General features: G+C 48.3%; 1 protein-coding gene across 2 annotated transcripts; it reads right to left on the bottom strand.

The window, feature by feature from the left end:
* Positions 1-16,516, bottom strand: SPO11 (SPO11 initiator of meiotic double stranded breaks). Of its 2 annotated transcripts, XM_004620263.2 has the most exons (13): positions 16,389-16,516; positions 14,385-14,498; positions 12,867-12,955; positions 12,416-12,482; positions 12,071-12,179; positions 11,133-11,219; positions 10,306-10,342; positions 9,919-10,028; positions 6,679-6,778; positions 6,261-6,298; positions 5,305-5,381; positions 942-1,053; positions 1-186 (listed from the first exon to the last, which is right to left on the bottom strand). In XM_004620263.2, exons 1-13 carry the CDS (start codon positions 16,514-16,516, stop codon positions 67-69), a joined length of 1,188 nt encoding a protein of 395 aa, XP_004620320.2. In that variant the 3' UTR covers positions 1-66. The 2 variants fall into 2 exon arrangements, with proteins under 2 accessions (XP_004620320.2, XP_004620321.2); XM_004620264.2 differs by lacking the exon at positions 14,385-14,498.
* Between the last annotated feature and the right edge of the window lie 9,135 nt (positions 16,517-25,651).

The following is a 25,651-nucleotide window of genomic DNA, read 5'->3' as shown; positions in this document are numbered from 1 at the left end:
GTATCACCACTGAAGACAAAAGTGAATGAAAAGCTTCCTGCAAGCCCACGTCGTTTGGATATATTTTCATATCCATCCTCCAAATTTTAATTTGTTAGGTAAGTATACTCTGGAAAGATAATCTGATGACAGGGAGGTCAAGGCTTGGATTTCCGCCTTCATTTTACTCTCAGCCATTAGTTCCATCTGTCAATAAAGTAAGTTGGGTCACATCAGAGTTTTTTGTTCCAGTTCCATCAACTCAACAAACTAGTCAACGTAACTGAACCTGTTCTCTCCCCCAAACCATGAATGGTAGCCTTTATGGTCAGCCAGAATATTTTAGAGCTGTAAAGCTAAAAATATCAGGATGATTTCTAATATCGATGACTCCAATAACCAGGAGTGATCTGCGGTCTTTGGCATTCCATGCCGTCTCCTCCCAGTCCCCCATAAACTATGTATGACACAATCTGATCAGTGGCTATGTAACTGTGACAGGGATGAAATCACACCATCTTCATCCAACCCTTATCTGTTAGTATTTATTATCTGATGTTCCAATAATCATTTATTGGCAAATATTATATGCTGTTTATATAATATTTTAAGGAGGCTACTTTCAATATCCTATGGAATATATACTACTTAAATAAAAGGCAGTGAAAAATTAAACACTGAAATTTTAAAGAGAAACATAACTTCTTGGGGTCGGAGTGATAGTACAACAGGTAGGGCACTTGCCTTGCAGGCAACTCACCCGGGATCCATCCCCGGCATCCCCATATGGTCCCTTGGTCTCCACAAGGAGTGATCCCTGAGTGCAGAGCCAGGAGTAAGCCCTGCGTACAGCCAGCTGTGGCCAATTCTCATCCCTCCCACAACAAAAACAACAAAAAAACAAAAGAAGAAAGGAAGAGAGAGAGAGGGAGGGAGAGAATTAAAGACAAAGACAGACGTACTTCTTGTCTCCACAAAGGCTGGCAGCTAACATAAGGTCTCTTCAGGATGCTGTCAAGTTTCATTTGGTCCTGTTTTGTCAGCGGAATCAAAGTATCTTTAGATATATTTAACCTAAAAATAGATCTCCAATTCAGCAAAAACAGTGTTCCTATAACTGGAAGAGCACATACATTTAAATTTCACTTGCACTTATTGTACTACAAGAAACTCAGAAAGGGAAGAAGATGAGTAAACATCCCCTTGTGAGGAGGGCGGGAGCACACCGGCCAATGCTCAGGGCAGGTTCCCCTGGCAGTATCGGGGATCGAACACAGGTGCAAGGTAAGAGCTCCACCCACTGGACTATTGCTCCCGCCTCAACACCCACTTTTTCAACCCATGACTAGAAACGGGGTTGGGCTGAGTCTGGTCTGTCCTCGACCCTGCTGCAGCCGCCTTCCCTTTCTCCCCTTTTCTTTTGGTTTTGGGGTTACACCTGGCTGTGCTCAGGGATCATTCCTGGTAGGGCTCTGGGAACCAGAGGTGGTGCTGGGAACCGAACCTGGACTGACCACCTGCAAGGCAAAGGTCCTGCCTGTTGTACGATCACTCCAGTTGCTAGCCCCTTGCTTTTTAAACTACGGGTTGCCGCCCCATGTGGTAATATGGAACTGCCTACGGGGTGTTAGAAAAAAGTAGGCAACAGTGAAAGGTTTCTGAAAATGACCAAAAATTCAAAATGAACCACATTATGAATCCATCCAAGGTGTTTCTGGTATTTCCTGGATAAAAGGGGTCCTGAGTGGAAAAGCTGAAGAAATCCTGCCTTAAACCAGCAAGTTTTCAAGTTCATGGTAGAAGTTCTGAGTGGTTTCCTCCATGCCATACCCACATGGTAATGGCAGGCACTGGCTATAAGCTCAATGCCAACAGCACCAGCACCACGTGCATCCCCGTCACAGCTTAGTGGCCGGCAGTGGCACTCGCTCTCAGCAGCACAGCCTGCGGGGTGAGGCTAGGGCCAGGTGCCAGGACCTCGGTTCTGCTGGGCTCTGAATTCTTGGTAATTCACTAAGAATTTTCTTTCTTTTTTTTTCTTTTTGGGTCACACCTGGCAATGCACAGAGGTCACTCCTGGCTCTGCACTCAGGAATTACCCCTGGCAGTGCTCAGGGGACCATATGGGATGCTGGGAATCGAACTCAGGTCGGCCGCGTGCAAGGCAAATGCCCTACCCGTTGTGCTATCGCTCCAGCCCCTAAGAATTTTCTTAATGAAAAAGAAAGTTACGGGGCTGGAGCAATAGCACAGTGGGTAGGGCGTTTGCCTTGCACTCGGCCTACCCGGGTTTGATTCCCAGCATCCCATATGGTCCCCTGGGCACCGCCAGGAGTAACTCCTGAGTGCAGAGCCAGGAATAACCCCTGTGTATCGCCAGATGTGACCCTAAAAGCAAAAAAAGGAAAAAGAAAGTTACTCTATCACTTTTTTTTTTTTTTTTTTTTGCTTTTTGAGTCACAGCTGGCGATGCTCAGGGGTTATTCCTGGCTCTGCACTCAGGAATTACTCCTGGCGGTGCCTAGGGGACCATATGGGATGCTGGGAATCGAACCCGGGTCGGCCACGTGCAAGGTAAACGCCCTATCCACTGTGCTATCGCTCCAGTCCCTCACTTTTTTTTTTTTAACATTTTGTCTTTGGGCCAACCTGGCAGTGCTCAGGGATCACTCCTGGTGAACCCTGGGAACACAGGGGATGCCAGACATCAAACCCAAGTCAGCCATGTCTAAGGCCAGTGCCATTCCCACTGGACAATGTCTCCGGCCCTCTAACACCTCCTATACATACTAGATGCGTGCACACAGGTCTAGTTTCAAAGTTTAAATAATGTAATTTTACCTTGACAAAGTGTTCAAGAACATGCAAGATCCAGGATTTATGGTGTGGGCTACATTTTGAAAGCACAAATCCTGAATTCCCCTTGAAAGCTCCAGCTTCAAAGTCTTTTGTGACTCCCTAATTTCATAATTTCATTTGCCAGTGGCAAGTTTCTGGATTGGTGACACTGTGACCCTAGGCCAAGAGCTTCCCTTGAAATTATGTTCATGTCGCTACCACCCTGCTGGCATTCTGACTTCAGGACTATTTGGAAGGACTCTGGGGGAACACGTGAGACACCGGAGTTCCCCTGACCTCTCCACTTTAACAGTTACTAGATTACTCACACTGAATGTGCGTTAGAAATCATCTTCAGACAAACATATATACACAAAAGTGAACAAAACTTGGATTCACTGGAGCGAAAAGTATTAAAAACATAGAGTAATCACTCTTGAGTTTACTCCTTTTCTTTTTTGTTTTAGGGCCACACCCAGTGCTCAGGGATTACTTCTGGCTCTGCATTCAGGGATCACTTCTGACAGTGTTTGGGAGACCATATGGGATACTGGGGATAGAACCCGGGTCAGCCGCATGCAAGACAAGCCCCTACCCACGGTCCTATTGTTCTGGCTCCCATAATTTCTAAGACATGGTGATTACCCAAAATCTGCTTATACTCTGTACTTAAGAAGCAATAACCTGATACCAAGGTTTTCTTACTGCTAAAAGAAATTCAATAAGCATGTTTAAATTCATCATCACTTAACTTTAGGGGCTGGAGATATAGTACAGTGGGTAGGGCACTTGTCTTAAAGGCTATTGACCCTTGTTCAATCCTCAGCATCCCATAAGGTACTATAAGCCTGCCAGAAGTAATCACTAAGCATGACCAGGTGTGTCCAGAAACCAAAAATGACAGTGGCGTGGAGATGAATTAAAGTGGTAATATGGTGAGTTTGATAGGCCAAAAACAGTAATACATAGTCTCACAATGGAGACGTTACTGGTGCCCACTCAAGCAAATCGATGAACAATGGGACGACAGTGCTACAGTGCTATGGTGAGTTTAGGGAGAGGTGTGTGCTAAGCATAAAAATTAATGGGGGGGGCTGGAGCAATAGCACAGCGGGTAGGGCGTTTGCACGCGGCCGACCCGGGTTCTAATCCCAGCATCCCATATGGTCCCCTGAGCACCGCCAGGGGTAATTCCTGAGTGAAGAGCCAGGAGTAACCCCTGTGCATCGCCGGGTGTGACCCAAAAAACAAAACAAAAAAAAATTAATGGGGAAAGCATGAAAATTAATGTGTCCAGAGGTAAACTCTGAAAAATGTATATCACCTTTAACCCAGCAATTATGCGAATCTGTTCTACGGGATTAGAGACATGAGCAGAGGGTCAGTTTACAGGAAGGTCTCTCCAAACACTGTGAGAACAGTGATCTGGAAACTGCCCAGTGTCCCCTACAACAGGTTGGTTGATAAATTCTGGTATGTCCAGAAGTGGGACTCAATGACAAGAGAATTAAAATAAGGCCATAGAGGACAAATGTAATTACTGATATAAAAGATAATCATGTATAAGAGAATATCAGATTATAAAATAACAAAGTGTGATCTCAAATTTATGATTATGCAGAGAAAGTAACAGACATGGGAAAAGCAACACATATGTGGGTCATTTTTACCTACTTATCAATACTTTTCTATAATGGATATATGTATGTATATATTAAACTTGCCAAAATTTAGGTTTCAAAACTTTAGTAACTTTAAGAGGAAATTTTTAATAAAACTAAATGTTTAAATAGATGATAAAAATTGAGTCATGGGTAGGAGTGATAGATAGTACAGTGAGTAAGGCACTTGCCTTGCACACAGCTGACCCGGGTTTGATCCCCAGAATCTCATGTTTCCCCAAGCACCATCAGGAGTAATTTCTCAGCACAGAGCCAGGAGTAATCCCTGAGTATTGCTGGGCGTGACCCCAAAACAGCAACAACGAAACCTGAGTCATATGGCAAATGATTTTTCTCAATTATTACCATTTAACTCAATTAAATGTTTTATATTTTCTAAGCATAAAAATATTACACAATACTTTGCCATAAAAGTCATAGTTTTCTTGCTAGCTGAACTTTAATTAATGAAATTCATCTGTTAAATATTTCAGTAGTTCTTTTTCGGGTTTTGGGGCCACACCCAGTGATGCTCGGGGCTTACTACTGGCTCTGTGCTCAGACTCTGGGGACCTTCAGGGTGCCAGGGATCAAACCCAGGACTAACACATGTGAGGAAAGTTCCTTGCCCCCCTTATCCTCTCTCTGGCCCCAATATTTTAGTGGTTTAAGTAGAAGAATACTTGTGAATCAAACTCATAACTACATAATCCCAAGTCAGTGTGAACAATATAAATTTAAAATCCTTCAAAGTGTTCTTTTGTAATGGGCTTTTAGGCTCTGACACCTTCTGCAGTGTGCAATGAGTTCTCAGCACCCACCTAACCTTTTAACATCGGAAGGGAGGAGACCAAGCCACCTTACAGCTGGAACGGTGAGACTGTGGGCTTCGAAGGACATAGACTAAAACAAAACACAGAAGATTAGACAAGACTAAACTGCAGAGAATTAGAATACTTGTTTTTGTAGCCAAATTTTTCACTTTTGAAGAAAGGAAAGTACTAAAGTTCACATAGAACTGACGATAGTCACCTGGAGCTTCAGTCAGTCAGCTGGACTTCCAATCACAGAGAGGGAGAAAACCTCTCAATAGTATGTGTCTTTGATTTTCCATCAAATAAAACTACAAACGAATCCTCTGGCCTGCATTTATTACTGTGACTCAATGTCTTAACGTCTTGCTGTCCTTTCCATCTGCTACAAACATGCCCCAGGGACACTCAAGCTGCACACTGCTGATCCCCAAAAGCTCTTGGTAGGCCACCCCTAGAGATTCCAAACAAGGGTGGGGTTGGGGTTTGGGCTGAGATCTGAAGTTCTGTGAGTCCTAATGTGAGGCTGACCGTCCTGGTTCTGGACCACACTTTGAGAACCCTAGGCAGTGGCACTGGCAGATTCTAGCATTGACGTGGTGGTTTTCTCACTTCTTATGATGGAGAAAAAGAAATTGGCAAAGTTAGAATCTGAGGTTATATATAATTTCCAGAGTATATTTGTTGATCACACAGTGTTATGAACCTTGGGGTACCACAGTCCTTTTGGCAGGTCAAGAGAGTAGAGAATAATAATGCCTCTTGCCCACAGCTAATCCTACTTTGCCATCTGTGGTGACACTGGTTGTGTTAAAAGCTGAATCAGTCACTGAAAGAGACTGGCTGTAGACTAGTAAGTAGCTCCCCGGGCACATTTGGAGGCCCCCTGCTTACGAGGAAATGCAGAAGCAACATGACTGAACATCAAATATTACAATGGTGAAATAGGAAACTACTTTTCTGTACTCACCATAGATCCATACTTGTAAATACACATTATTTCTATGCCTGGTAAAAAAAAAATTGCTAAAATTAGTCTCGTATGTTATAGCCTTCAACATTTGCACTCTCAAACTATATCTAATATCTGTTATATCTATAAACTATATCTAGTATCTGTTAGATATAAACTATACCTAATATCTGCTATCAATCATTACAGAATGATTATATTTGTGGGCTAATATTATAATGAAGAACTTATTGTTTAGTTTAATATGACAAATTAACAATATAAACTGACTCAAATTAATCATGAATCATATTAGTCATGAATCATATCAATAATATTTTTAACTATTTTAAAAATGTGTTCTAAGTAAAACCACAACTACAAATATGGTTTAATTGTGACTCTTGTTTCAAATAGTCAAGTGATGATAAATTACCATGTGGATCAGCATCTACCAGAGTGAAAATGGGAATCTGAAATGTATCCCACAGCTTCCTGACTAAAAGTCTCGTGTTCAGATCAGGTACTCCCTTTCCCTAAAAGCAAGAGTGAAAGTAAGCACTTTAATTCCAGTAGAACGAAACTATTGAAACAATGGCCTAATTTCACTGAAAGTGTAGAAACTCACTTTCGGTTTTGGGCAGGGGAAGACTGATGCAGACTAGAGAAAATGCACAGTATGTACAACACGCTAAGATGCCCACCACGGTTCCTAACACTCACTCAAACTCCCAGTCCTTGGAAAGAGTCCTAAGGAAATATTTCAGCACAAACAGGAATGGCGAAAGTCTGCACGAAGACACTACCATAAGACGCTACCATTGATGACGATGAGCGACTAAGGAGTCAGACGATCTAGCCTCAGGGACAAGAGAGGCTGTGCCATCGGCTCTGCACTACACAGTGGGCTGAACCCAGGGGATGAGGAAACCAGCCTGTGTTTGGTTCAGGGCTCTGTGAAACACTTACAGGGTTACTCATAAGGTTATTATGGAGCTTAAATTAATAATCATAAAGCACTCAGAAGAGTACCTGGCTTAAATTTAGGATTTAATAAACCTCAAGTGGTGAAATAACACAAAGTTATTAAAACACTAATCATGTAGAAAAAAATAATGTACAGAGTATTAAAGTAACACTAAGAGAGAAAAGCAGAAAACCACATAAAACATGAGCAACAAAGGAAGCAAGCAGAGATTAAGAAGGGCTTTGAGTTGAAATTCCCTCTCTGCCTATTGCTAGTGGGAGACAATGGGCTGGTTATCAAGTCTTATTAGGCTGTGGCATCATTTATAAGATGGAGATGAATATGCCTGCCACACAAAATTCAGTGAGTAGCGCTTGACAGAAGTGCGGAGCTGTGTGAGTGCAAACAGCCATTTATTGTGGTGGTAATTACGTCCCTGCACCCCAGGACCCTATTATTGGGATGGAATGCTGACAGCCCCTGCCTCCCAGGGCTGTGAGGGCCTTTACCAGCTGACATGAGACCATGAGAGTACATGCCGACTCGAGCCATGTCGAGTGCTTAGCAGAGACCCAGGCGCAGCATGAGCACTGAGTGAACGACAGTGTTGACAGTGTCGCTGAACCTTTCCCTCGGAGGAAAGAGAGCACATTCAGTGGTACAAGGCCAGACTTCTACCACTCAAACCTTTGAACCTTTGGTAGATGTACAGGGGGCATCGAGTGTCAAATGGCCCCTTCCCGGTCTGACCCTCTAGTCTCAGCTCCGCACTGCGAAGGAGGCCGCTGCTGCTGGGCTTGTGGGTGTTTCACGGTAGTGGAATCATCAGCACTGGGCAGGGCACAGAAGCAGGGCACAGGGAGAGTAACAGGTAGGCAAAGAGGGTGCTGTGCTGGGTGTTTTTTCCCTTCTACAGTGGTTGTTGTCTTCTAATGTGACGGCCCAAATGCAACGGCCAGCTATGCTATCTGTGTATCTCCAAAGTGTTCGTATCAAACAGAATACCAGCACCCAGCGAGAGCTGGAGACCCAGGTCTCTGCCGCTTTCTTGAGCTGTCCTGGTATGAGTCAAGAAAAAGAGGAGGATGAAGCTGGAAAGTGAGTCTGAGGGCAGCCTCCGCAGGAAGATATTTCTGGGGCTCAAATATAGACTATTTTTGGGGGTGGCATATCCGGTGGTGCTCAGGGATCATTCCTGGCGGGGTTCAGGGGACTCCATGGGGTGCCAGGGATTGATTTCAGGTCAGCAGTGTGCAAGGCAAGGGCCCTACTTGCGGTTCTCTCTCTCCCGCCCCAACTTATTTTAGAGGCTTCAGGCTGCACCTTCCATCTAACCATGGGCTCCACTTTGAAGCAGGCAAATGTCACAAGGATTTCCTGCTAAACTCTCAAAATCCCATTTCCAAAACCACACCCCGAATCTTTCCTCCTTTCTGCACTAGGTGGGGGGTGGGAGGAGAGAAAAAAAAAGATTAAAAAAAAATTGTGCGGGGCTGGAGTGATAGCATAGCGGGTAGGGCGTTTGCCTTGCACGCGGCCGACCCGGGTTCAAATCCCAGCATCCCATATGGTCCCCTGAGCACCGCCAGGAGTAATTCCTGAGTGCAGAGCCAGGAGTGACCCCTGTGCATCGCCAGGTGTGACCCAAAAACCAAAAACCAAAAAAAAAAAAAAAAAAAAAAAAAAATTGTGCTTCCAAGAGGCAGCCCAGGGGGCAGGAGGGAAACTAGGGCCCTGGCAGAGGGATGGTGTTGGAGCACTGGAACCCTAAGACGCAATCAGGAATCACTCTGTAACTCTAATTCTCGGTGGTTCAAAAATGTTTAAAATATCTTTCCTCTGAATGACAGCTTCTTGCCAGTGACCCTTAGTCCCTCCCCGCAAGGTTTCTTTTCTCACTCATCTGTTTTCTTCACTGGTCACTTGCCTGTGCCCTCCCCTTCTGATGCCATCTCCCCCTGGAATACTCCGGGGCTCCCCCGGGCTGAGGAATGAGAGATGACTCTCAGCCATGCCATCATGTCAGTCATTCTGATCCCTCAGGTCCCAGCTTCCCAAGGACACTGGGCTGGCACTTAGGAAAGGCCTCCCCCTTAGTCTCCTCCACTCGCAATTCCTCCCGCTGGTCCTGACACCAAGATGACCACCCGCCGCTCCCTTCAGGCTTCCTGGCTCCAGACCCGCCCGATCTAACCGATGCTTCCACCAAATATACTTCAGCATTCTATCACAAGGCCCCTGGGGCTGCCCCCATTTCCCAGACGCCTCAGCACCCACCACTCTGGCCCCTGAGTCCTACAGTTCTGCATTACTGGCACTTCCTCAAACACTGAAAGTAAGTAGGTGCCTCTGACTGAATTAACTTGCTACACAAAGCGGAGTGTGGAAAGGAGGAGCAGCTTTTTTTGTCCCATTTTGCCCCAGACTCAGGGCTACCATGCTTGAATCTAGACACGCCCCTGGGAAAGGTGACCCCCTCCCCCCAAAAGACTGGCTAAACTCACTATAGAAAGTCACTATACTTAAAAAATGGGACTACTACCCTTATTTTAGTGAGATTTACTGTTATTTAAGTGAACTTTTCAGGCATTTTTGTTCTATAACCCCAAAAGGTGCTTCTAACTGATTAGAAAATAACACCATAAACTCCCTTGTAAAATGTTCTAAACTGTGTTGGTCTTGGAACTGTGTTAAAAATCTATGATGTACCGTCACCATGATGCAGGGAGACATTTTGTGGCAAAAGCTATCATCTAGGAGACGTTGAAATGTTGCATCTTTTTCTACAATTAATAGAAATTTCGCATCTGTGATTAAGTCTGTGAAGTTAAGGCTGATAACAGAAGACAAAGGTATTTCAGTTTCACCACCAACTGAAAAGCAGCTTTCAGTTCAATAGTTTCCATTTTATCTACAAACATAGAAACAAATCTTTAGGTCTGTCTTCCCCACAATATGGGGAACGCCTGGGAGTCCTGAAGAAGAAACCATGGGGTGTTCATCTTGGCCACTATAAGGTCTAATTGGTTCCGTTTACAAGATGAATGCTCGACTTATTAGAGTAATGGGTGAATGTTTTTCCCTCTCAAAGGATACTCTGAATTCCTTGAATATTAGATGGCACAGCTACAGCCTAAGTTTAAAAAAACAAGACAAATTTTATTTTAAATATAAAGTAAGGATAACCACATTTTAACTTTTATCACATTGACTTTATATTTTCATTTTTCTTTGGAAAAGAAACCTTTGGTTGTCAATGAAAGAAGAAAACCAGTGGGAAACATTTACTCCTCAGAAGGAAAAGAGATGAACGACCCCAAACCATTTCCCAACAAGGAAAGACTTCCTTGCTGTGCTCATGGCAATCACCCTTCTCCTGTATAAATCACTAAGTTGGCCCTTTCTGATGGTTGTGCCAGTCTGTTGCTCTGGGCCTTGTATACATCCAAACTTAACAGCAGTATAGTGTGAAACATTAATTTCAGAAATGGAAAATAGTCTGAAATGTATACAAATAACCTTATTGAAACCTCAAGCTTCATTCTCCCTGAATCAACAGGATTCTTGGTTTTCTTTTTGTTGTTGGTCCCTGTCACGGTGACAGAGATAAAACCCAGGCCCTGCTTCCATAGGTAAATGCTCTTCCCTGGAGCCCACTCCCGTTCCACAACTGAACAATGCTTAGAGAAATCCTTATGTTTGTCTCTTTCAGATGACACCTGACAAATGACATATTTTGAAACCATATAATATATAATCCTGCAAATCAAGTACCTATGCACCCTTTACCTTTGGTTTAAAATCTTAATCTCAAAAAAAAATCTTAATCTCCAAACTATATAACAAAGAAGGAAATAAAATTCATTTTAAAAGCAAAGGCTCTGACAGGGTATTGGGAATGTGAAAATACTCAGTAAGCTTACAGTTGCACCACAGGTACAATTCACTTTGGTGCCATCTTCCTCCATGTACCTCAGATTGCCGGCAATCAAACCTTTTGATGTAGATAACTGAAAAGATAATAGACATATTTGAAAACTATTCACAATTTTTTTGGTTTTGTCTTGAGGCCACACCTGGTGGAATTCAGATCTACTCCTAGCTCTGTGCTTAGGGACTGCTCCTGGCAGTGCTTAGAGGACCATATGTGGTGTCCGGGACCAACCCTGGGTCAGCCACAAGCCAGGCAAGCATCGAGCGCCTTATCCATGGTACTATCATTAGGGCTCCATGTGTACACTTGGTAAAGTTCAGATTAGAATTTTGTTTTTGTTTTTGTTTTTTGGGTCACACCTGGCGATGCACAGGGGTCACTCCTGGCTCTGCACTCAGGAATCACCCTTGGCGGTGCTCAGAGGAACATATGGGATACTGGGAATTGAACCCGGGTCGGCCATGTGCAAGGCAAACGCACTATCCGCTGTGCTATTGCTCCAGCCCAGATTAGAATTTTTTAAATGATTTCTCTCAATGTATTCAGAAGTGAAATCTATTTGGGGAATCCCATTTTTTTGCTCATTTGAATCAGGGGCTATACTGAGACTAGATAATTTAAACTCATGATGAGGGTTGAAGATATATCTCAACAGGCTGAGTGCCCACACTGCTCATGGGCGGCCTAGCCCATTTAATCCCTGGCACTGCATAAGGTTCTAAAAACTCTGCCAGGAGCAACTCCCAAGCACAGGGCTAAGAGTAGCTCCTGAACACCACAGGGTGTGAACTTCAAAACAAAACAAAAAGTTCCCAAAAATTCATGAGAAAAAAAAAAATTCTATCACACATATCAAAAGGAACAGACTTATTATTCTATTATAATTATACATTGTTTTAAAGTAAAATGTTTTGTATTGTTACTTACTATATGTAGACTCCTCCTTGGCAATTTCAACATGCAGGAAATGTCATTGATAATATTGTCCACAACGGTTTGATTACCAAAGAGTTGGCTGTCTGTATAATATATGTCTCTATGAAAATTTAAAAAATATATTTTTAATTAACCATATTCTCCTCGAATTCTGACAAGAATTGTGGTATTATCTAAAGAAAATGTGAAGTGGATGAAATACAACTAGTAAATGATTACATTGATTACCCATAGTTTAGCAAACTTCTCTAACACTTCAAAATATACCTTGAAAGTTTATCCAATTCAATACTACATTACATTTTAAAGAGGAATTTTCCAGGTCAACGTATTTACCTTTTGGTCGCATAAGTGTTGCTCTGTACCAATTTATAAATCATGGATAATATTTTAAGAATTAGAGCTGCAAAATAAGACACAATCAACAAGTTATGCTCATCATTTTTCTTCCTAATTCAAAATATATTGCTATCAAGGATTTGAACTCTACCTGCTTTCTATAACATAAATATTATTTTTATCTATGATGAAAATTATTATAGCAGTGTAATAATATATAGAACAATAATTACCAGTAGAGTTAGACAAATTTGATGGTACTAACAGTAGCAAGGGTGACATGTACTGAATTATTTAAACTGAAAATTGATTTTGAAATGCTACCATGGTTAGTGACATAAAAAATTCTAAAAAGTTATTTCAAGTACTGGGTGGTCTTTGACTAGGAACAACCGAAACCCAGAAAATAACTAAAATCATTTTAGTACTAAAAGTTAAGGTCATTTACCAAACTTTTTCACTGATTTTGTTGAATCACTTCTGATTTTTCTCATGGCACAATTAGATACCATCTGAAGTCCCACAGAATCTTCAAACCTATCATTTTAAAACAGGGGAATTAGATGAACAGAATTAGACTCTGAACACAAAATGGTCTATATTTACTGTCCTATTGAAACTGAATCTTTGAGGAACTTGTTCATAAGCATAGGTAATTCTGGTAATTAGGAAATTAGCTTTGTGACAAAGAGAAGCACTAAAAGACAGTGTTTAAAATGAATGCATTATATATTTTTATGCAGCGAGCATCTTGGTATTTTTTCTTGGGAAGACAGTGTGTGTCAACTATTTTCAAAAACCTTGTAAGTTTATTAGTGTTTTGTTTCTTGTCAACTATTTTCAAAAATCTCATAAGTTTATTAGTGTTTTCTTTCTTTTAATAATTACTCAATTTGGGGGCTGGAGCGATAGCACAGCGGATAGGGCATTTGCTTTGCATGCGGCTGACCTGGGTTCGATTTCCAGCATCCCAGATGGTCCCCTGAGCACTGCCAGGAGTAATTCCTGAGTGCAGAGCCAGAAGTAACCCCTGTGCATTGCCGGGTGTGACCCAAAAAGCGAAAATAAATAAATAATAAAAATAATTACTCAATTTAGTGTTGTTTTAAGATATCTTATTTTGGACGTACCTCCAAAGCTATATTAATTAATTTATATTGTGTTACTAAATTGAACTGCCAACCCTGTCCTAAAGGTGGCAGAAGGCACCAGGCAAAGATGCCATGTGTCAGCTCTTAAGGCTTAATGAAACCCAACTTTGAAAACATGATTTAAAGGTTTATAATTTCTATTGATCAATACTGATACTGAGTATTTAGCACCCAAGGTGCCTCAAATGAACTTTTGCTCTGTTTCTGTAATTTTATTGAGAACTGTTCTTGTAGTATTTTGCATTATTTTGTAGATGTTTCTCCAGGTTGAATATTTGAAGAAGCAAAACAAAATAAAGGGCTATAGAAGATTTGGGGACTTGGATGTTGTTGGTTGGTATTGCCCTCCTTAGACAAGTGACAGCAGAGGAGAGGTGCTAGGGAAAAGAGTTTCTGAAATGTGCTCAGGACACACTTATTTCAATCTCTGTATGGAACTGGGTGTAGCTCCCTGAGCAAGTGGTTTACATGGGAAGCACAGATGAGATTCCCACAGGTCACATTTCCCCCTTTGAAAGTGCAGACCCAAGTCTGGAACACTTTTCAGCAGGACTGCAAGATTTGCTCATGTGCATTTTGAATTCTCTTTTGAAACTTCATTTTCACTGTTACAGTTGTTCCTAGCAGTGTTTTTCTTTCACCTTCTTTCATAGCTTGTTCTAGTTTACACAACCTGATTCTATGGTGTGTACTTTGTAAAATTCCTTAAATCTATTTTTGGCAGAATAAAGACAATAAGAATGAAATCTGACAAATTCAAATATATTCAAGCAATGGCACACTACACTTAAAAATAAACTTAAGAGAATGCCCACTTTATATTTTCCCAGCTTGATCTGCTGTCTATTGTGAATGCAGGTGCTTCGTTTCTCGCCAAGCTTTTTACTATGTCTTGGATAGTATTTTCTATAGATGCAAGAACCTCAGAACTGAAACAATAAACACAGAGATTCAATTTCAGTTATGTATAAGGCCTTTAACATGGCGTAACATTCCTCAGACCAGTATTAACCCCTTTTTCATTAGTTAACAGAAGGTAATCCATATCAATAATGATCACTCCCATTATATTGTGACACTAGTATAGCATTAAAACAAGTTTTATAGCGGTTTCATTCCAAGAAATACAATTTTCTTGTAATTTTTTCCAATCAATTGCTAAAGTAACACCTCCCATTTAGAGTAATAACTAGAAATAGAACTTAGCAATGGATTTTGAGCATTCTTCATAATAATCTACTTTAAATACAAACTGATTGGATCAAAATACTACTGAAAATGTTTTAATTTAAAATGATGTAATATTGGTCTTGGATTTCATTTCTTTTCCAAAAATGCAATGTGAAAAGAACATTTCAAAAGAAATACTTCTGTTGTAGTGCATTACTCTAACTGATCTCAGTCCTTTTGAATTTTAGTGATACAAAAAGAAAAAAACTTTAATCACTACCATGAAAGGACTTGGCAACTCTTAGCACCACTTTAGAGCAAAATATTAAGACTTAGCCCAGTTTTTTTTTTTTTTGTCAGCTGACTTCTAATTTCACAAGCCATCAGCTTCAAAAAATGTTGTTCTGTTATAAATACCATTAACAATCTGCTAGGAGGGGAAATCAAATTAAATCTAGAAAATAGGCAAAAAGCAGTGTAATTTCCACAGAAAACGTCAGAGCTTTCATTGAAAAACGCATGGATCAGAAAATAAATTTCCAAACAGTCTCTCCTCTGATAGCAGATAAAAATTCATTCCAACATCTCGTTTTCTCCCGTCTGGGGGTGGAAAAAGTTCAAGGAAGTGTCGTAACCAACTCTAAGATACAATCGGACCGATTTATGTCCAAAATGTTCACTGTTCATTAACGTAGCAAATTAACGCAAAGTTAAAGCTCCTTCCCCTCCTCCACTCCCCCGCTCAAACCCTCCTGTAAAAATGTGTCTGCTGGTGCGTTTTTCTTTTCTTCTGTTGTTTTGGCAGTTGGCTTGGGCTTAAAAAGAAGACACTGATTTGTTCAGGCTGCGAAGCTCTGCCGATAAAACCGAGAGGGCAGAGGCAGGGGCAAGCGTGGCACGCTGGGCTGTAGGGGGGAGCGGGGCGGGCCCCTCCGTCCTCGCTATGGCCCGCACCTGCGCGGCCTGACCCGAACCCGGTCATTTCAACAGGTGCCCGCCCCCGGGGACCACGTCAAACACGTCGCCTCCCTGGTTCGTTTGGGTCCACTCTCTCTGAATGAGAACCCACAGCCTCACTTCTCGCCGCTCCCCCTAAAAACGGTTATAACCCTGGAAAGTCCCACCCACCACTCCCCATCGACATACACACACGCACGCACGCACACACACAGAGGCCTCTACCCACACACGCACGCGCACACACACACAGAGGCCTCTACACACACACGCACACACACAGAGGCCTCTACACACACACGCACACAGAGGCCTCTACACACGCACACGCACACACACAGAGGCCTCTATACACACACACGAACACACACAGAGGCCTCTACACACACACACGAACACACACACAGAGGCCTCTACACACACATGCACACACACAGAGGCCTCTACACCCACACACACAAACCCCTCACCAACGCCAAATTGCCCCTCAACTCAGTCCCGGAAAACCCCAGAAAGCTGTTGCCCAGCAGCGCGGAAGCTTCTGGAACATTCTAGAAGGGGAACGTCCCACCAGCGGGGTCAGGGGTCATTGCCAGACTTTGGAGCCAGAGTTAAGGGTCACAGGCTGGGCGCCGAGAGGAATGGGGGTGCCTGAGGTGGCCCGGGCCGTCTCCCGCTCTCAGGCCGTGTACCTGGGGGCCGGGCCCTGGGGCGCGCCCGCCGGCCCTCCGCCTCGCCTCTGGGCGGCCAGCAGGGAGGCCCGGTGCTGGTTCACGGCCTCGAAGAACGAGGCCTCTGGCCCCATGGACGCGAAGGCCATGAGGACACGACCCGCGGGGATGGGAGCGGGGACGGGAACGCGACCCTGAGCACCGGAACTCGCCGAGGCCACTTTCCCACACTTTCGGCCTGTGCTTGCTCTGGGTCTGCGCATGCGCGTGGGCCCTGCACCTGCGCGCTGGGACTGCGCATGCGCCGGGCCCGCCCCTGAGCCCGCGCTGATGGTGTGCGCAGGCGCAGGGCTGCACTGGTGCCTTCCGCCTTGGTCGTTGGCCCTTGATTGTTCTTGCAGTAGCGTTGGTGTTGCTCCTCACTCATGGAGCGTTGTACCCATAATTTTTCATTTATCAAAAGAAAAGGCCAGGGGCTGGAGCGATAGTACAGCGGGTAGGGCGTTTGCCTTGCACGTGGCCGACCAGGGTTCGATTCCCAGCATCCCATATGGTCCCCTGAGCACCGCCAGGAGTAATTCCTGAGTGCAGAGCCAGGGGTAAACCCTGTGTGACACATTGCCGGGTGTGACCCAAAAAGAAAAAAAAAAGGCCAGAAGATGGCTTCAAGAATTGGTGTGTTTATTTTGCATTCAGGAAGCCCCAGACTGGTCCCTAGCACCACGTGCCATAGACACCCCCACCCCCACGCTCAGCACCGTTGGGGGGCCCTTCTCCCCCATTAAAGACTAGGTTTTTTAAAGACTTACGGAGAGCCAACAGCGTGCCAGATACTGTTGTACGCCCAGGGCTCAGCTGAGATCAAGGGAAATGAAATTCCTGTCCTGACTAACGTTTCAATCGAGGTTACAAAGCGCATTTCACTCCGTCTCTCTCTTTAATGCTGGCAGCCACCCTGGAGGTCCCTGCTGTGATCATGTGGATTTTGCAGGAGAGAGAAAGGGAGGCCCGCAAGCTCAGGCATGCCTGGCTTAACACCCCTGCGGCCCCAGTCACTTTGTAAGGCCGCCAGATTTAGCAAATTAAAATACAGCACGCTCGGTTAAGTTTGGATTTCGGGTAAACAATGCATACTTTTAATCGGCTCTTTAGGTCTCCTGCAATCTTTGAGACACGATTTTACTAGGAAAAATATTCATGGGCTTATCTGAACTTCGAATTTAACTGGACTCCCTCACCTCGAAACTTCCCTGCTGCTCTCTCAGCGTGCTCGAGCAGAGGATGATGGCCGATGTCCCAGAGAGAAGCGGGGAACCCTATGGCTCTGCAGCATGTGGGGGCGGGTTCTGGGTGGGTGGAGACCTCGGGGCTCTGCCCAGAGGGACTAGGGCTGGGTCGCCTTCCAGAGCAGCAGTTTGCTCCTTTGTTCCTGGCTAGCTGGTAGTTTTGAAAGGAGGCGGCTTTGCCAAGATAAACACGGGGGATGCTTCGTCTCTGTCTTAATGTTTCCTGGGCACATTCTGTGCCTGTCTTGCACCCCATGTGCCTCACACTGTGCCCGGGGCTGTCGTCGTCATCATCATCATCATCATCATCATCATCATCATCATCATCATCATCATCATCACAACAGGTTCTTACCCAAGCTCTGCACTCGTGTGAGTTGGTACCACCCCTGTCACCATCCGGTCAAGCTGAGTCCTTACATTTGGGTACCTCCCTGCCCAAGGGGAAGCGGGAACGGAGTATAAAGAGGGGCGTTCTTCTTGTTAACTTGGCACTAGAGAAAGACATTTACATCAGCTTCCCAGGAGGTCGAAATCCGTGACCCATTTCACAGATGAAGAAACTGAGGGTTGAGCACTTGCTGTGAGCACTGCGGAGAGGCCCCTGGGCTGCATGTCAGTTTTAGGCGGGGCCTTTGGTGGCAGGATGCCTGACCCCTCTGGTCTCCGTTTGCTCATCTGCACCCGCGGGCCTGGCAGCAGGTGACTGTTTTATCATCCTCCGGGAGGAACAAACAAGCAGGCGGCTTTGAAGGCGAGTGCAAGGTTTGACTGTGCCAGGTGCCTCTCTCCTGGGACCGGAACCAACCGTCCCTGCCCCCGAGTCTTTGACATCACGGAGCACCGAGCTCGGCCGTGGAGTCCAGAGCGAAAGCCCGTGGCCAGGCTGGATGTGACATGAAAGTTCCTGAGCTGGGCGGGCGCCCAGGGAGGGGATCAAAACGGCCAAGGGAGCCGACCCATAAAGGACCTGGCACTCCTGCCCGAGAAACCGCAGAGTGCAGACTTGAAAGGCCGAGCTCCGTTCCCACTGCGGCAGACCAAAGGGAGGGCACCGGGCGCCCCAGCAGCTGATCCCCTCCAGGTACCAGCCTGGGCTCAGGTCACTTCACGCGCTGACAGGCACCGCCTCACATCAAAGCCACCCCTCCCAGCCCCAGGCAGGGAGAGGAAAAACATTTTCCGCCTGCCCCTAGCAACGGGCTGTGGAGGGAACTCCTCTGCCCCGTGGCAGCCCCATGCTGAGGCGGTGGGGACCGCAGGGCGTCCCCCCAGCCCTGACCCGCACTCTTGGGAAAGAGAAAAGCGATTCCCAAGCGCCAGCAGTGGCCTCTGTGCCTCAGGGTGGGCTGGAACGAGCATCGCTCAAGTCAGGTGCAACAGTTGCTCCCAAGTGTAAGCCCCCCGCCCCACCCCCCACCCCAGCTCCGACGAATAAAGAAAGGAGGCAGGCAAGGAGGGGGCTCCCCTTCCAGACAGTGGGACAGAAGGGGTCACATGTGTCACATTTAAACCTGGGTGGCTTCTGGGGTTTTGTTTGGGGGGGGGCACATCTGACGGTGCCTGATAGGCTTGCTCCAGGCTCTGTGCTCAGGGATCACTCCTGGTGGTGCTTGGGGGACTCTGTGCAGCGTCAGGGATTGAACCCTGGCTGGCCACGTGTGGGACAAGTACCTTAACCCCCTCTACTGCCCTTCAAGCCCCTACTGGAAATTTGTTTTAATAAAAGGCGGACGCAAAGCTTTTTTCCAAATATTTCTGGTAAGGAAATGCCCCTGACCCCCTACCCCAGCTCGTTTACCCGAAGTCATAGTTTGGAACCCAGTGAGGTCCAGTCTGCACATCTTTCTTCTTGCCACAACCTTTGTTTATGCACTTCCCTGACAGTCCCATCTCTAAACCCTTCGTTTTCTCTTCCTCCTCCCTGCTGATCCTCTTCAAAGTCCAGCCAGGCTAGTTCTTCTCTGCCCTGGGCTCTCCTACTGGACATACTGCCCCTTCATTCCAAGCCCTGAACGCACTGCTCTCGATATGCGTCTTCACGCTGCGTTCACCCCACAGTCCCTCCCCTCTGGCTTTCAGTTGCAGCATTCCACGATGGGCGTCTTTTTTACCTGTGCCCACGTAGGCATCTGCCTTTCCTATGAATAAAACCCTCCACTACCTTCTGGGGCTGCCGTGACAGTCAGTCAATGCATTTTGCTGTTGTCTGCTTCAGCCAAGCCCTCCTGGTCCATCTTCTTCAGCCCTCCCACTTAAGGGGGGGGGGTCTGCAAAGTCTGAGTAAGCTTTTGGGGTTTCATAGAGATGCAGATGCCAAAGCCTGCAAGGTTTCCCCACTTTCCATCAAATCCAGGTCACTTAGGAGGGGTGAGTCCTTTGCCCAGTGATTCTATAGCCTCGCTGGACCTGGACCCCACTGTAAAGATGATCAATGAAGGAAATTAGGTCAGGTTTTATGAGCTCACCCCAGGATTGGTGAGCGTTTGAGTGAGCACGTGCTGTGTCTGCTTTGAGGACAAGAGTGCTAGAATGTTCCACGACGGACCTCACTGCTGCTTCCTGGCCTCAGCTCAGGGCTAAAGGGGCTTTGTGCCCCTTCCCCAAGCCTCCAGGTGAGTTTGAAGCAAATCCCAGGCATCGTATTATCTCATCTATAAGTATTAGGACATGGATCCCTGAAGAAGTGTCTAGATAATCCCCTCATCAGGCCAAGACATACGGGCGCAAGAGCGTCCCCGTTCTCGGATTCTCCCAATCGGGCCGTCCAACGTGTGTGGAGACTGCTCTGGGACTGCTCTCAGGGTGGCTGCTGCCGAGGGGGCAGCCCGGCCTGTGGGCGCCTCCGCTCCGGCCTTGCAGGCTGCTGAAGCCCGAGCCTGCCTCTGCAGGCACTGTGCAAGTCACGTTGTCAACTGCAGCCTGGTTGTGTCACCAAACACTTTTCTGTCGCATTCCTAGTATTTCCCAGCAACTAGTGGCTTGACACTATTTAGTCTGATTTTTTTTTTCCAAGTGAAGCAAATTCACTTGGAATATCTGGGCCCCCAGGTTGCCGAGTTGGGAAGTAGCAGAGCCTCTTGTTACCTGGAGAGACCCCACCCCGGGCTGCTCGGGAAGGCGCGGCAATGTGCCCCGGAGGTCAGCCCCCTTTCCCAGAAGGCCAGGAGAGACTCAGAATCCACCCCGGGCTGGAGCCGCCTCTCAGGAACGGCCCCCTCCCACCCGAGGCCAGCAAGCAGGGTGCTTTGTTTTCCTGCCACAAGCCGGCCTGACTCACTCTCCTGTTTTCCTTCTTGTCTTCCTCACACCCCAGCTGGGCTGCTAATTGATCTCCGACCTGGACTTGTCCCTCCCAAGGTTTCCCAGCCCTGATCCATGGCTGTCTGCTGGGCTTGGAAAACCCTGGTCCATGCCTCAAAGACTTGCTTTGACTCAAGGAGAATTAATAGTTTTTTTTTTTGTGTGTGTGTGTGTGTGTGTGTGTGTGTGAGTGGGGGGTGGATACCTGGCTATGCTCGGGGTTTTCTCCTGGCTCAGGGTTCACTCCTGGTGGGGCTTTTGGGGTGCCAGGGATTGAACCTGGGTGGGCTATGTGCAAGGCCAGCACCCTTGCTGCTGTCCTGTGCTCCAGCCGTGACTTTATAGACTTGAAAAGAATCTCGCCGTGCCCCCCCCCCGCCACCCTCCACCCACCCACTCACTGCCGTGGCTTCCCTTCCTTCCTGAGCTGACTTCCAAGTGGGAAGCTTTCTTGGCAATTGGTTCTGATCGAACACAACCTTTGACAAAGGAGCAGGAAGCACGGCAGGTGCCCCCCAAAGCCAAGGTACGCCTCGGCGGGGGGTGGAGGTTGTCTGCCCTCCCGCTGCCTTTCCTGTGTTTCCTGCGTCTGGCGCAGACCCCCAAGAGAGCCCCCAACCCACCCACGAGCAGGCTGGGCTGAGGGGGGCCGTCCAGGAGCCTCTGGGTGGCCTCCTGGCATGGAGACACAGAGGAGCGAGGTCACCGAGTGCCCACGCACACATGGCTGGCATTTTGCTGGGAAGACGGAGCCCGAAGGCAGACATCCAAAGGCAGGACCTGGAGCCAACCGCGCCCTCTCGAGCGGAGCAGATCCAGACGGGACGTGAGGAGCGGGGCGTGGTGATGGGAGAAACACCGAGGGTGCCGCAAGCAGGCAGAGTGTGTGGGACAAGTGGGGACCCCCCCTCAGGGGCCCTTGGAGAGCCTCAGGGCCAGAGGCTGGAGGGCCCCACCCTAGCTCCTCCCAGCTGTCATTCGAAGGAGGGAGCCGTGTCCCCGGGGGACATTCCGCAAGCTGGCTGTCATCTTGTCATCTTCCCCTGCTGGGCCACTAGCAAAGGGACGGGGGTGCCACTAGCATCCCAGGTGGTGGCCAAGGCTGTGCCAGCGGCCAGAGCTGAGGCGGGAGGAGGGGCGTGCAGAGGCCGCGGGAAAGTGGAGCCAGAGAGCAGGGAAGTCCCTGGAGGGAAGGAAGGGCCCATGTCTAGATGGACAGGCCAGCCAGGGCCGCTGTCCCCGGCCAGGGAAGGCAGCTGTGCGGAGACCCTTTACCTTCGAGGAGCCGGGGCTGCGAGTCTCTAAGTAGGATACAGACATTCGCCCCCTGTGCGGCCTCAGGCACGACCCTCGCCCCACGGTGCTTCAGTTTCTGCTCTGGGGATGTGAGGACACACCAGGCCCTGTCCTGGGTGAGTGCAAGTGGCCCGCACGCGGTCGGTACTCAGGGAGCCTCATCTGTGCTCAGCATTTGTCCTTCCCAGCGACTTTGCTGTGCGTCTCTGCAAGTCGAAGGCTCCTGGAAGTCCCGCAGGAAAAGTGCTCGGACAGGGCTTGCCTAAGGTGCAGGCGCAGAGAGAGTAGATATAAGACCGACGCGATGGCCACTCAGTGCCTCTGCTCAAACCACAACACCCATATGGAGAGAGAGAGCAAAAGGAAGGCCCTGCCGCAGAGGCGGGTGGGTTGGGGGTGGTGGGAGGGAGGCTGGGACCCTGGTGGTGGAGAATGGGCACTGGGGGGGGGGCGTGGGCACTCCGTCAGTGTATGACTGAAATGCAAGCACGAAAGTCTGTAAGTCTGTAACTGTACCTCACGGTGATTCACTAATAAAAAATTTCAAAAAATAAAGTAAAAAAAAATAAAGTGCAGGCACTGAGTGTACGTTTCCACGGCCTCGCCTCACCAAACTCAGAAAACCAGGCAGGGACCCGAGCCATAGGACAGTGGCACTGGCCTTGCACACAGCCGACCCGGGTTCCATCCCCGGTATCCCATAGGGTCCCCCGAGCACCGCCAGGAGTGACCCCTGAGTGCAGAGCCAGGAGGAACCCCTGAGCATGGCCGGGTTTAACCCAACAACACCCCACCCTGGAAAGAAAACCAGGGACATTTTTTTCATAAGTAGGGCCCACCCCCAGGAGTGCTCGGGTGCAGTGGGTGATGCTGGGGAGTCAGAACGGGGCCCCGCAGAGCAGGACTAGAACCAGGGGCCTCCCCCGCGTCAGGCATTTGCTCTACTGCCCAAACCTCCCTGGCTCCCAAACCAGAGCTCCTTAGAGCACGTTTTAAATGAGCTTTATGGAGCTGTGATTCACTCGTCTCCAAGGTCTCAAAGGTCACCCCTTCCGTGCGCTTCATAGGACATAAACCCAATGATCTCTTTACGAATATTAGCGTGGTATCCATTCTCACCTACTAAGCAGCTTGTCCCCACACTACAAGCCTGTACCTGCCACTCTTCCATTCCACACCCGGCCCCCTGAACAGCATCGTCGTCTCCTGTTCTAGAACATTTATTTCTGGGTTTGAACAATATTTTGGTTTTGAGGCCAGAGCAATAGTCCAGCAGGGAGGGTGCTTGCCTTGCACGTGGCTGACCAGGTTCGACTGCTGGCATCACAGAGGGTCCCCTGAACCCCACCAGGAGTGATCCCTGGGCATAAAGCTAGGAGTAAACCCTGAGCTTCGTCAAGGGTGGCCCCCAAACAAACAAAATACATTATATATATATATATCTCTCAAAAATGGTTTTGGTCTGCACCTGCTCTCAGCTCTGGCTCAGGGCCCTTGCGGAGCTGGGGATTAAACCCGGGCTGCCCGCACACACAGCTGGGCTCAGCCCTTTTTTTTTTTCCTTTCTTTTTTGCTTTCTGAGTCACACCTGGTGATGCTCAGGTGTTACTCCTGGCTTTGCACTCAGGAATCACTCCTGGCGGTGCTCAGGGGGACCATGTGGGATGCTAGGAATCAAACCTGGGTCGGCCGCGTGCAAGGCAAACACCCTCCCCGCTGTGCTATGGCTCCAGCCCCTGGGCTCAGCCCTTTGAACTGTCTTCCCTGAGCCCAGACAATTCCTTCTAGAACCTCAGGACCATGTGACTACAATGGGCTTGTCACTCAGCGTCGGGGTCCGGGTTTACCCGCCCGAGACTGTGCTTCGACCCTCGTTGAGGCCAGGTCCCCTCGCCTGAAGGCCGCGCCCCCTTGTCTGTCCTGTCATGAGCTGCTGGGCACTCACCCACCCCAGGAAGGGGCCCACGAAACACGCACGAGTCCCAGCTCTTGGGGGGCCCGTGGCCTCCCTTTCCTCGGGATCCCTGGAAGGAAGCGTCTGTGGCCGTGTTCTGGGAGCACCCGGCAGGAGCGTCTCTCCGGGAGGACTCGGGGACCAACCACACACCTCCAATGGGTGTGTGTGTGGGTCCCACCTCCGTTCCTCGCAGAGCTGGGGGCCACGGAGCAGGGGCCGAGGAAGCTGCTCTAGTTCATTCTGATCTCAGTGCTGGCTTCGGCTGTGACCTTGGACAACCCAACGCCTTCTGCGGCCGTGACCTGGGCAAGAGGCTTGGGCTCCTGGCTCACTCTCCTCGCCTCTAACATGCAGATAGAGTGCCCCGAGAGAGAGCAGCGGTCAGAGCTCGCCCTTCTGGACCCAAGTCCGAGGGCAGGGCAGGGGGCGGCGGCTGTGACTGAGCAGGTGGAGCCAGTACCCCTCGAGGGTTTCCTGAGCTGCTCACGGTGGGCCTAGGCCCCTGCTTAGAGGGGCTGAGCCGCATCCCACACCTCCCCCCCCTCTTCCTTCCTACTTGGCCCCGTGACCTCATTGACTAGAGTTCACTGCACGATCACTGAGCCCTGCTGGGGGTTGTTTGTTTTTCAGTAATATCGGCACAATTTTAATATTTTTGAAATGCTTCACATAATGGTCACAACCTACTTTGTGGTTGTGGGGGAGACGGTGGGGGTGTGAAATCAGTGATGACTTCTGCAGTAACATACGGCGGCCTGGCAGCTGCCCAGTGAGCCGCGACTCCAGCGAGCTGCACTGGTGGAGCGGGGTCCCTGGCTGCTGCTGAGGGTCTCTGGGGCCCCAGCGATCCTTGGCCCCCAGGCCATCATCCAGCACAAGACCCCGAGGTGCTGGCGGCCTCAGGGCCATGCCCGGTGATGCTTGGAGGCCAGGCGCCGGGAATCGAACCTGGGTCTGGCGCATGCCAGGCCTGGGGCCCTAACTGCCAGTCCACGGCCCTGGGAACAGCAGGTAGCCGGGACAGGGGCAGGACAGACCCAGGGACAGGGGCAGGGACAGACTCAGGGATAGGGCAGGGACAGACTCAGGGACAGGGGCAGGACAGACTCAGGGACAGGGGCAGGACAGACCAAGGAACAGGGGCAGGGATAGGCCCAGGGACAGGGCAGGACAGACCCAGGAACAGGGGCAGGGACAGGCCCAGGGACAGGGGCAGGACAGACCCAGGGACAGGGGCAGGACAGACCCGGGGATAGGGGCAGGGACAGACCCAGGGACAGGGGCAGGACAGACCCGGGGACGGGGCAGGACAGACCCGGGGACAGGGGCAGGACAGACCCGGGGACAGGGGCAGGACAGACCCGGGGACAGGGGCAAGACAGACCCAGGGACGGGGCAGGACAGACCTGATCTCTGGACAAGGCTTTTCCCTCCCCTCTGCA

Source organism: Sorex araneus, chromosome 5, assembly GCF_027595985.1.
Source record: "Sorex araneus isolate mSorAra2 chromosome 5, mSorAra2.pri, whole genome shotgun sequence".
In the NCBI taxonomy this organism is placed as follows: Eukaryota; Metazoa; Chordata; class Mammalia; order Eulipotyphla; family Soricidae; genus Sorex; species Sorex araneus.
Note: the sequence above shows the minus strand (reverse complement) of the source record. Positions and strands in the feature narration are given on the sequence as shown.

Bases quoted from the DNA above. Each gene is read 5' to 3' on its own strand.
- SPO11 (XM_004620263.2), bottom strand. From the start codon at position 16,516: ATGGCCTTCGCGTCCATGGGGCCAGAGGCCTCGTTCTTCGAGGCCGTG. The intron at 5,382-6,260 runs GTGAGTACAGAA...GTTTTGTTTTAG, and splicing joins TTTACAAGTATGGATCTATG to TCTATGTCCTTCGAAGCCCA. The intron at 1,054-5,304 runs GTTAGGTGGGTG...ATCTATTTTTAG, and splicing joins CTCCCTTCCGATGTTAAAAG to GTTAAATATATCTAAAGATA.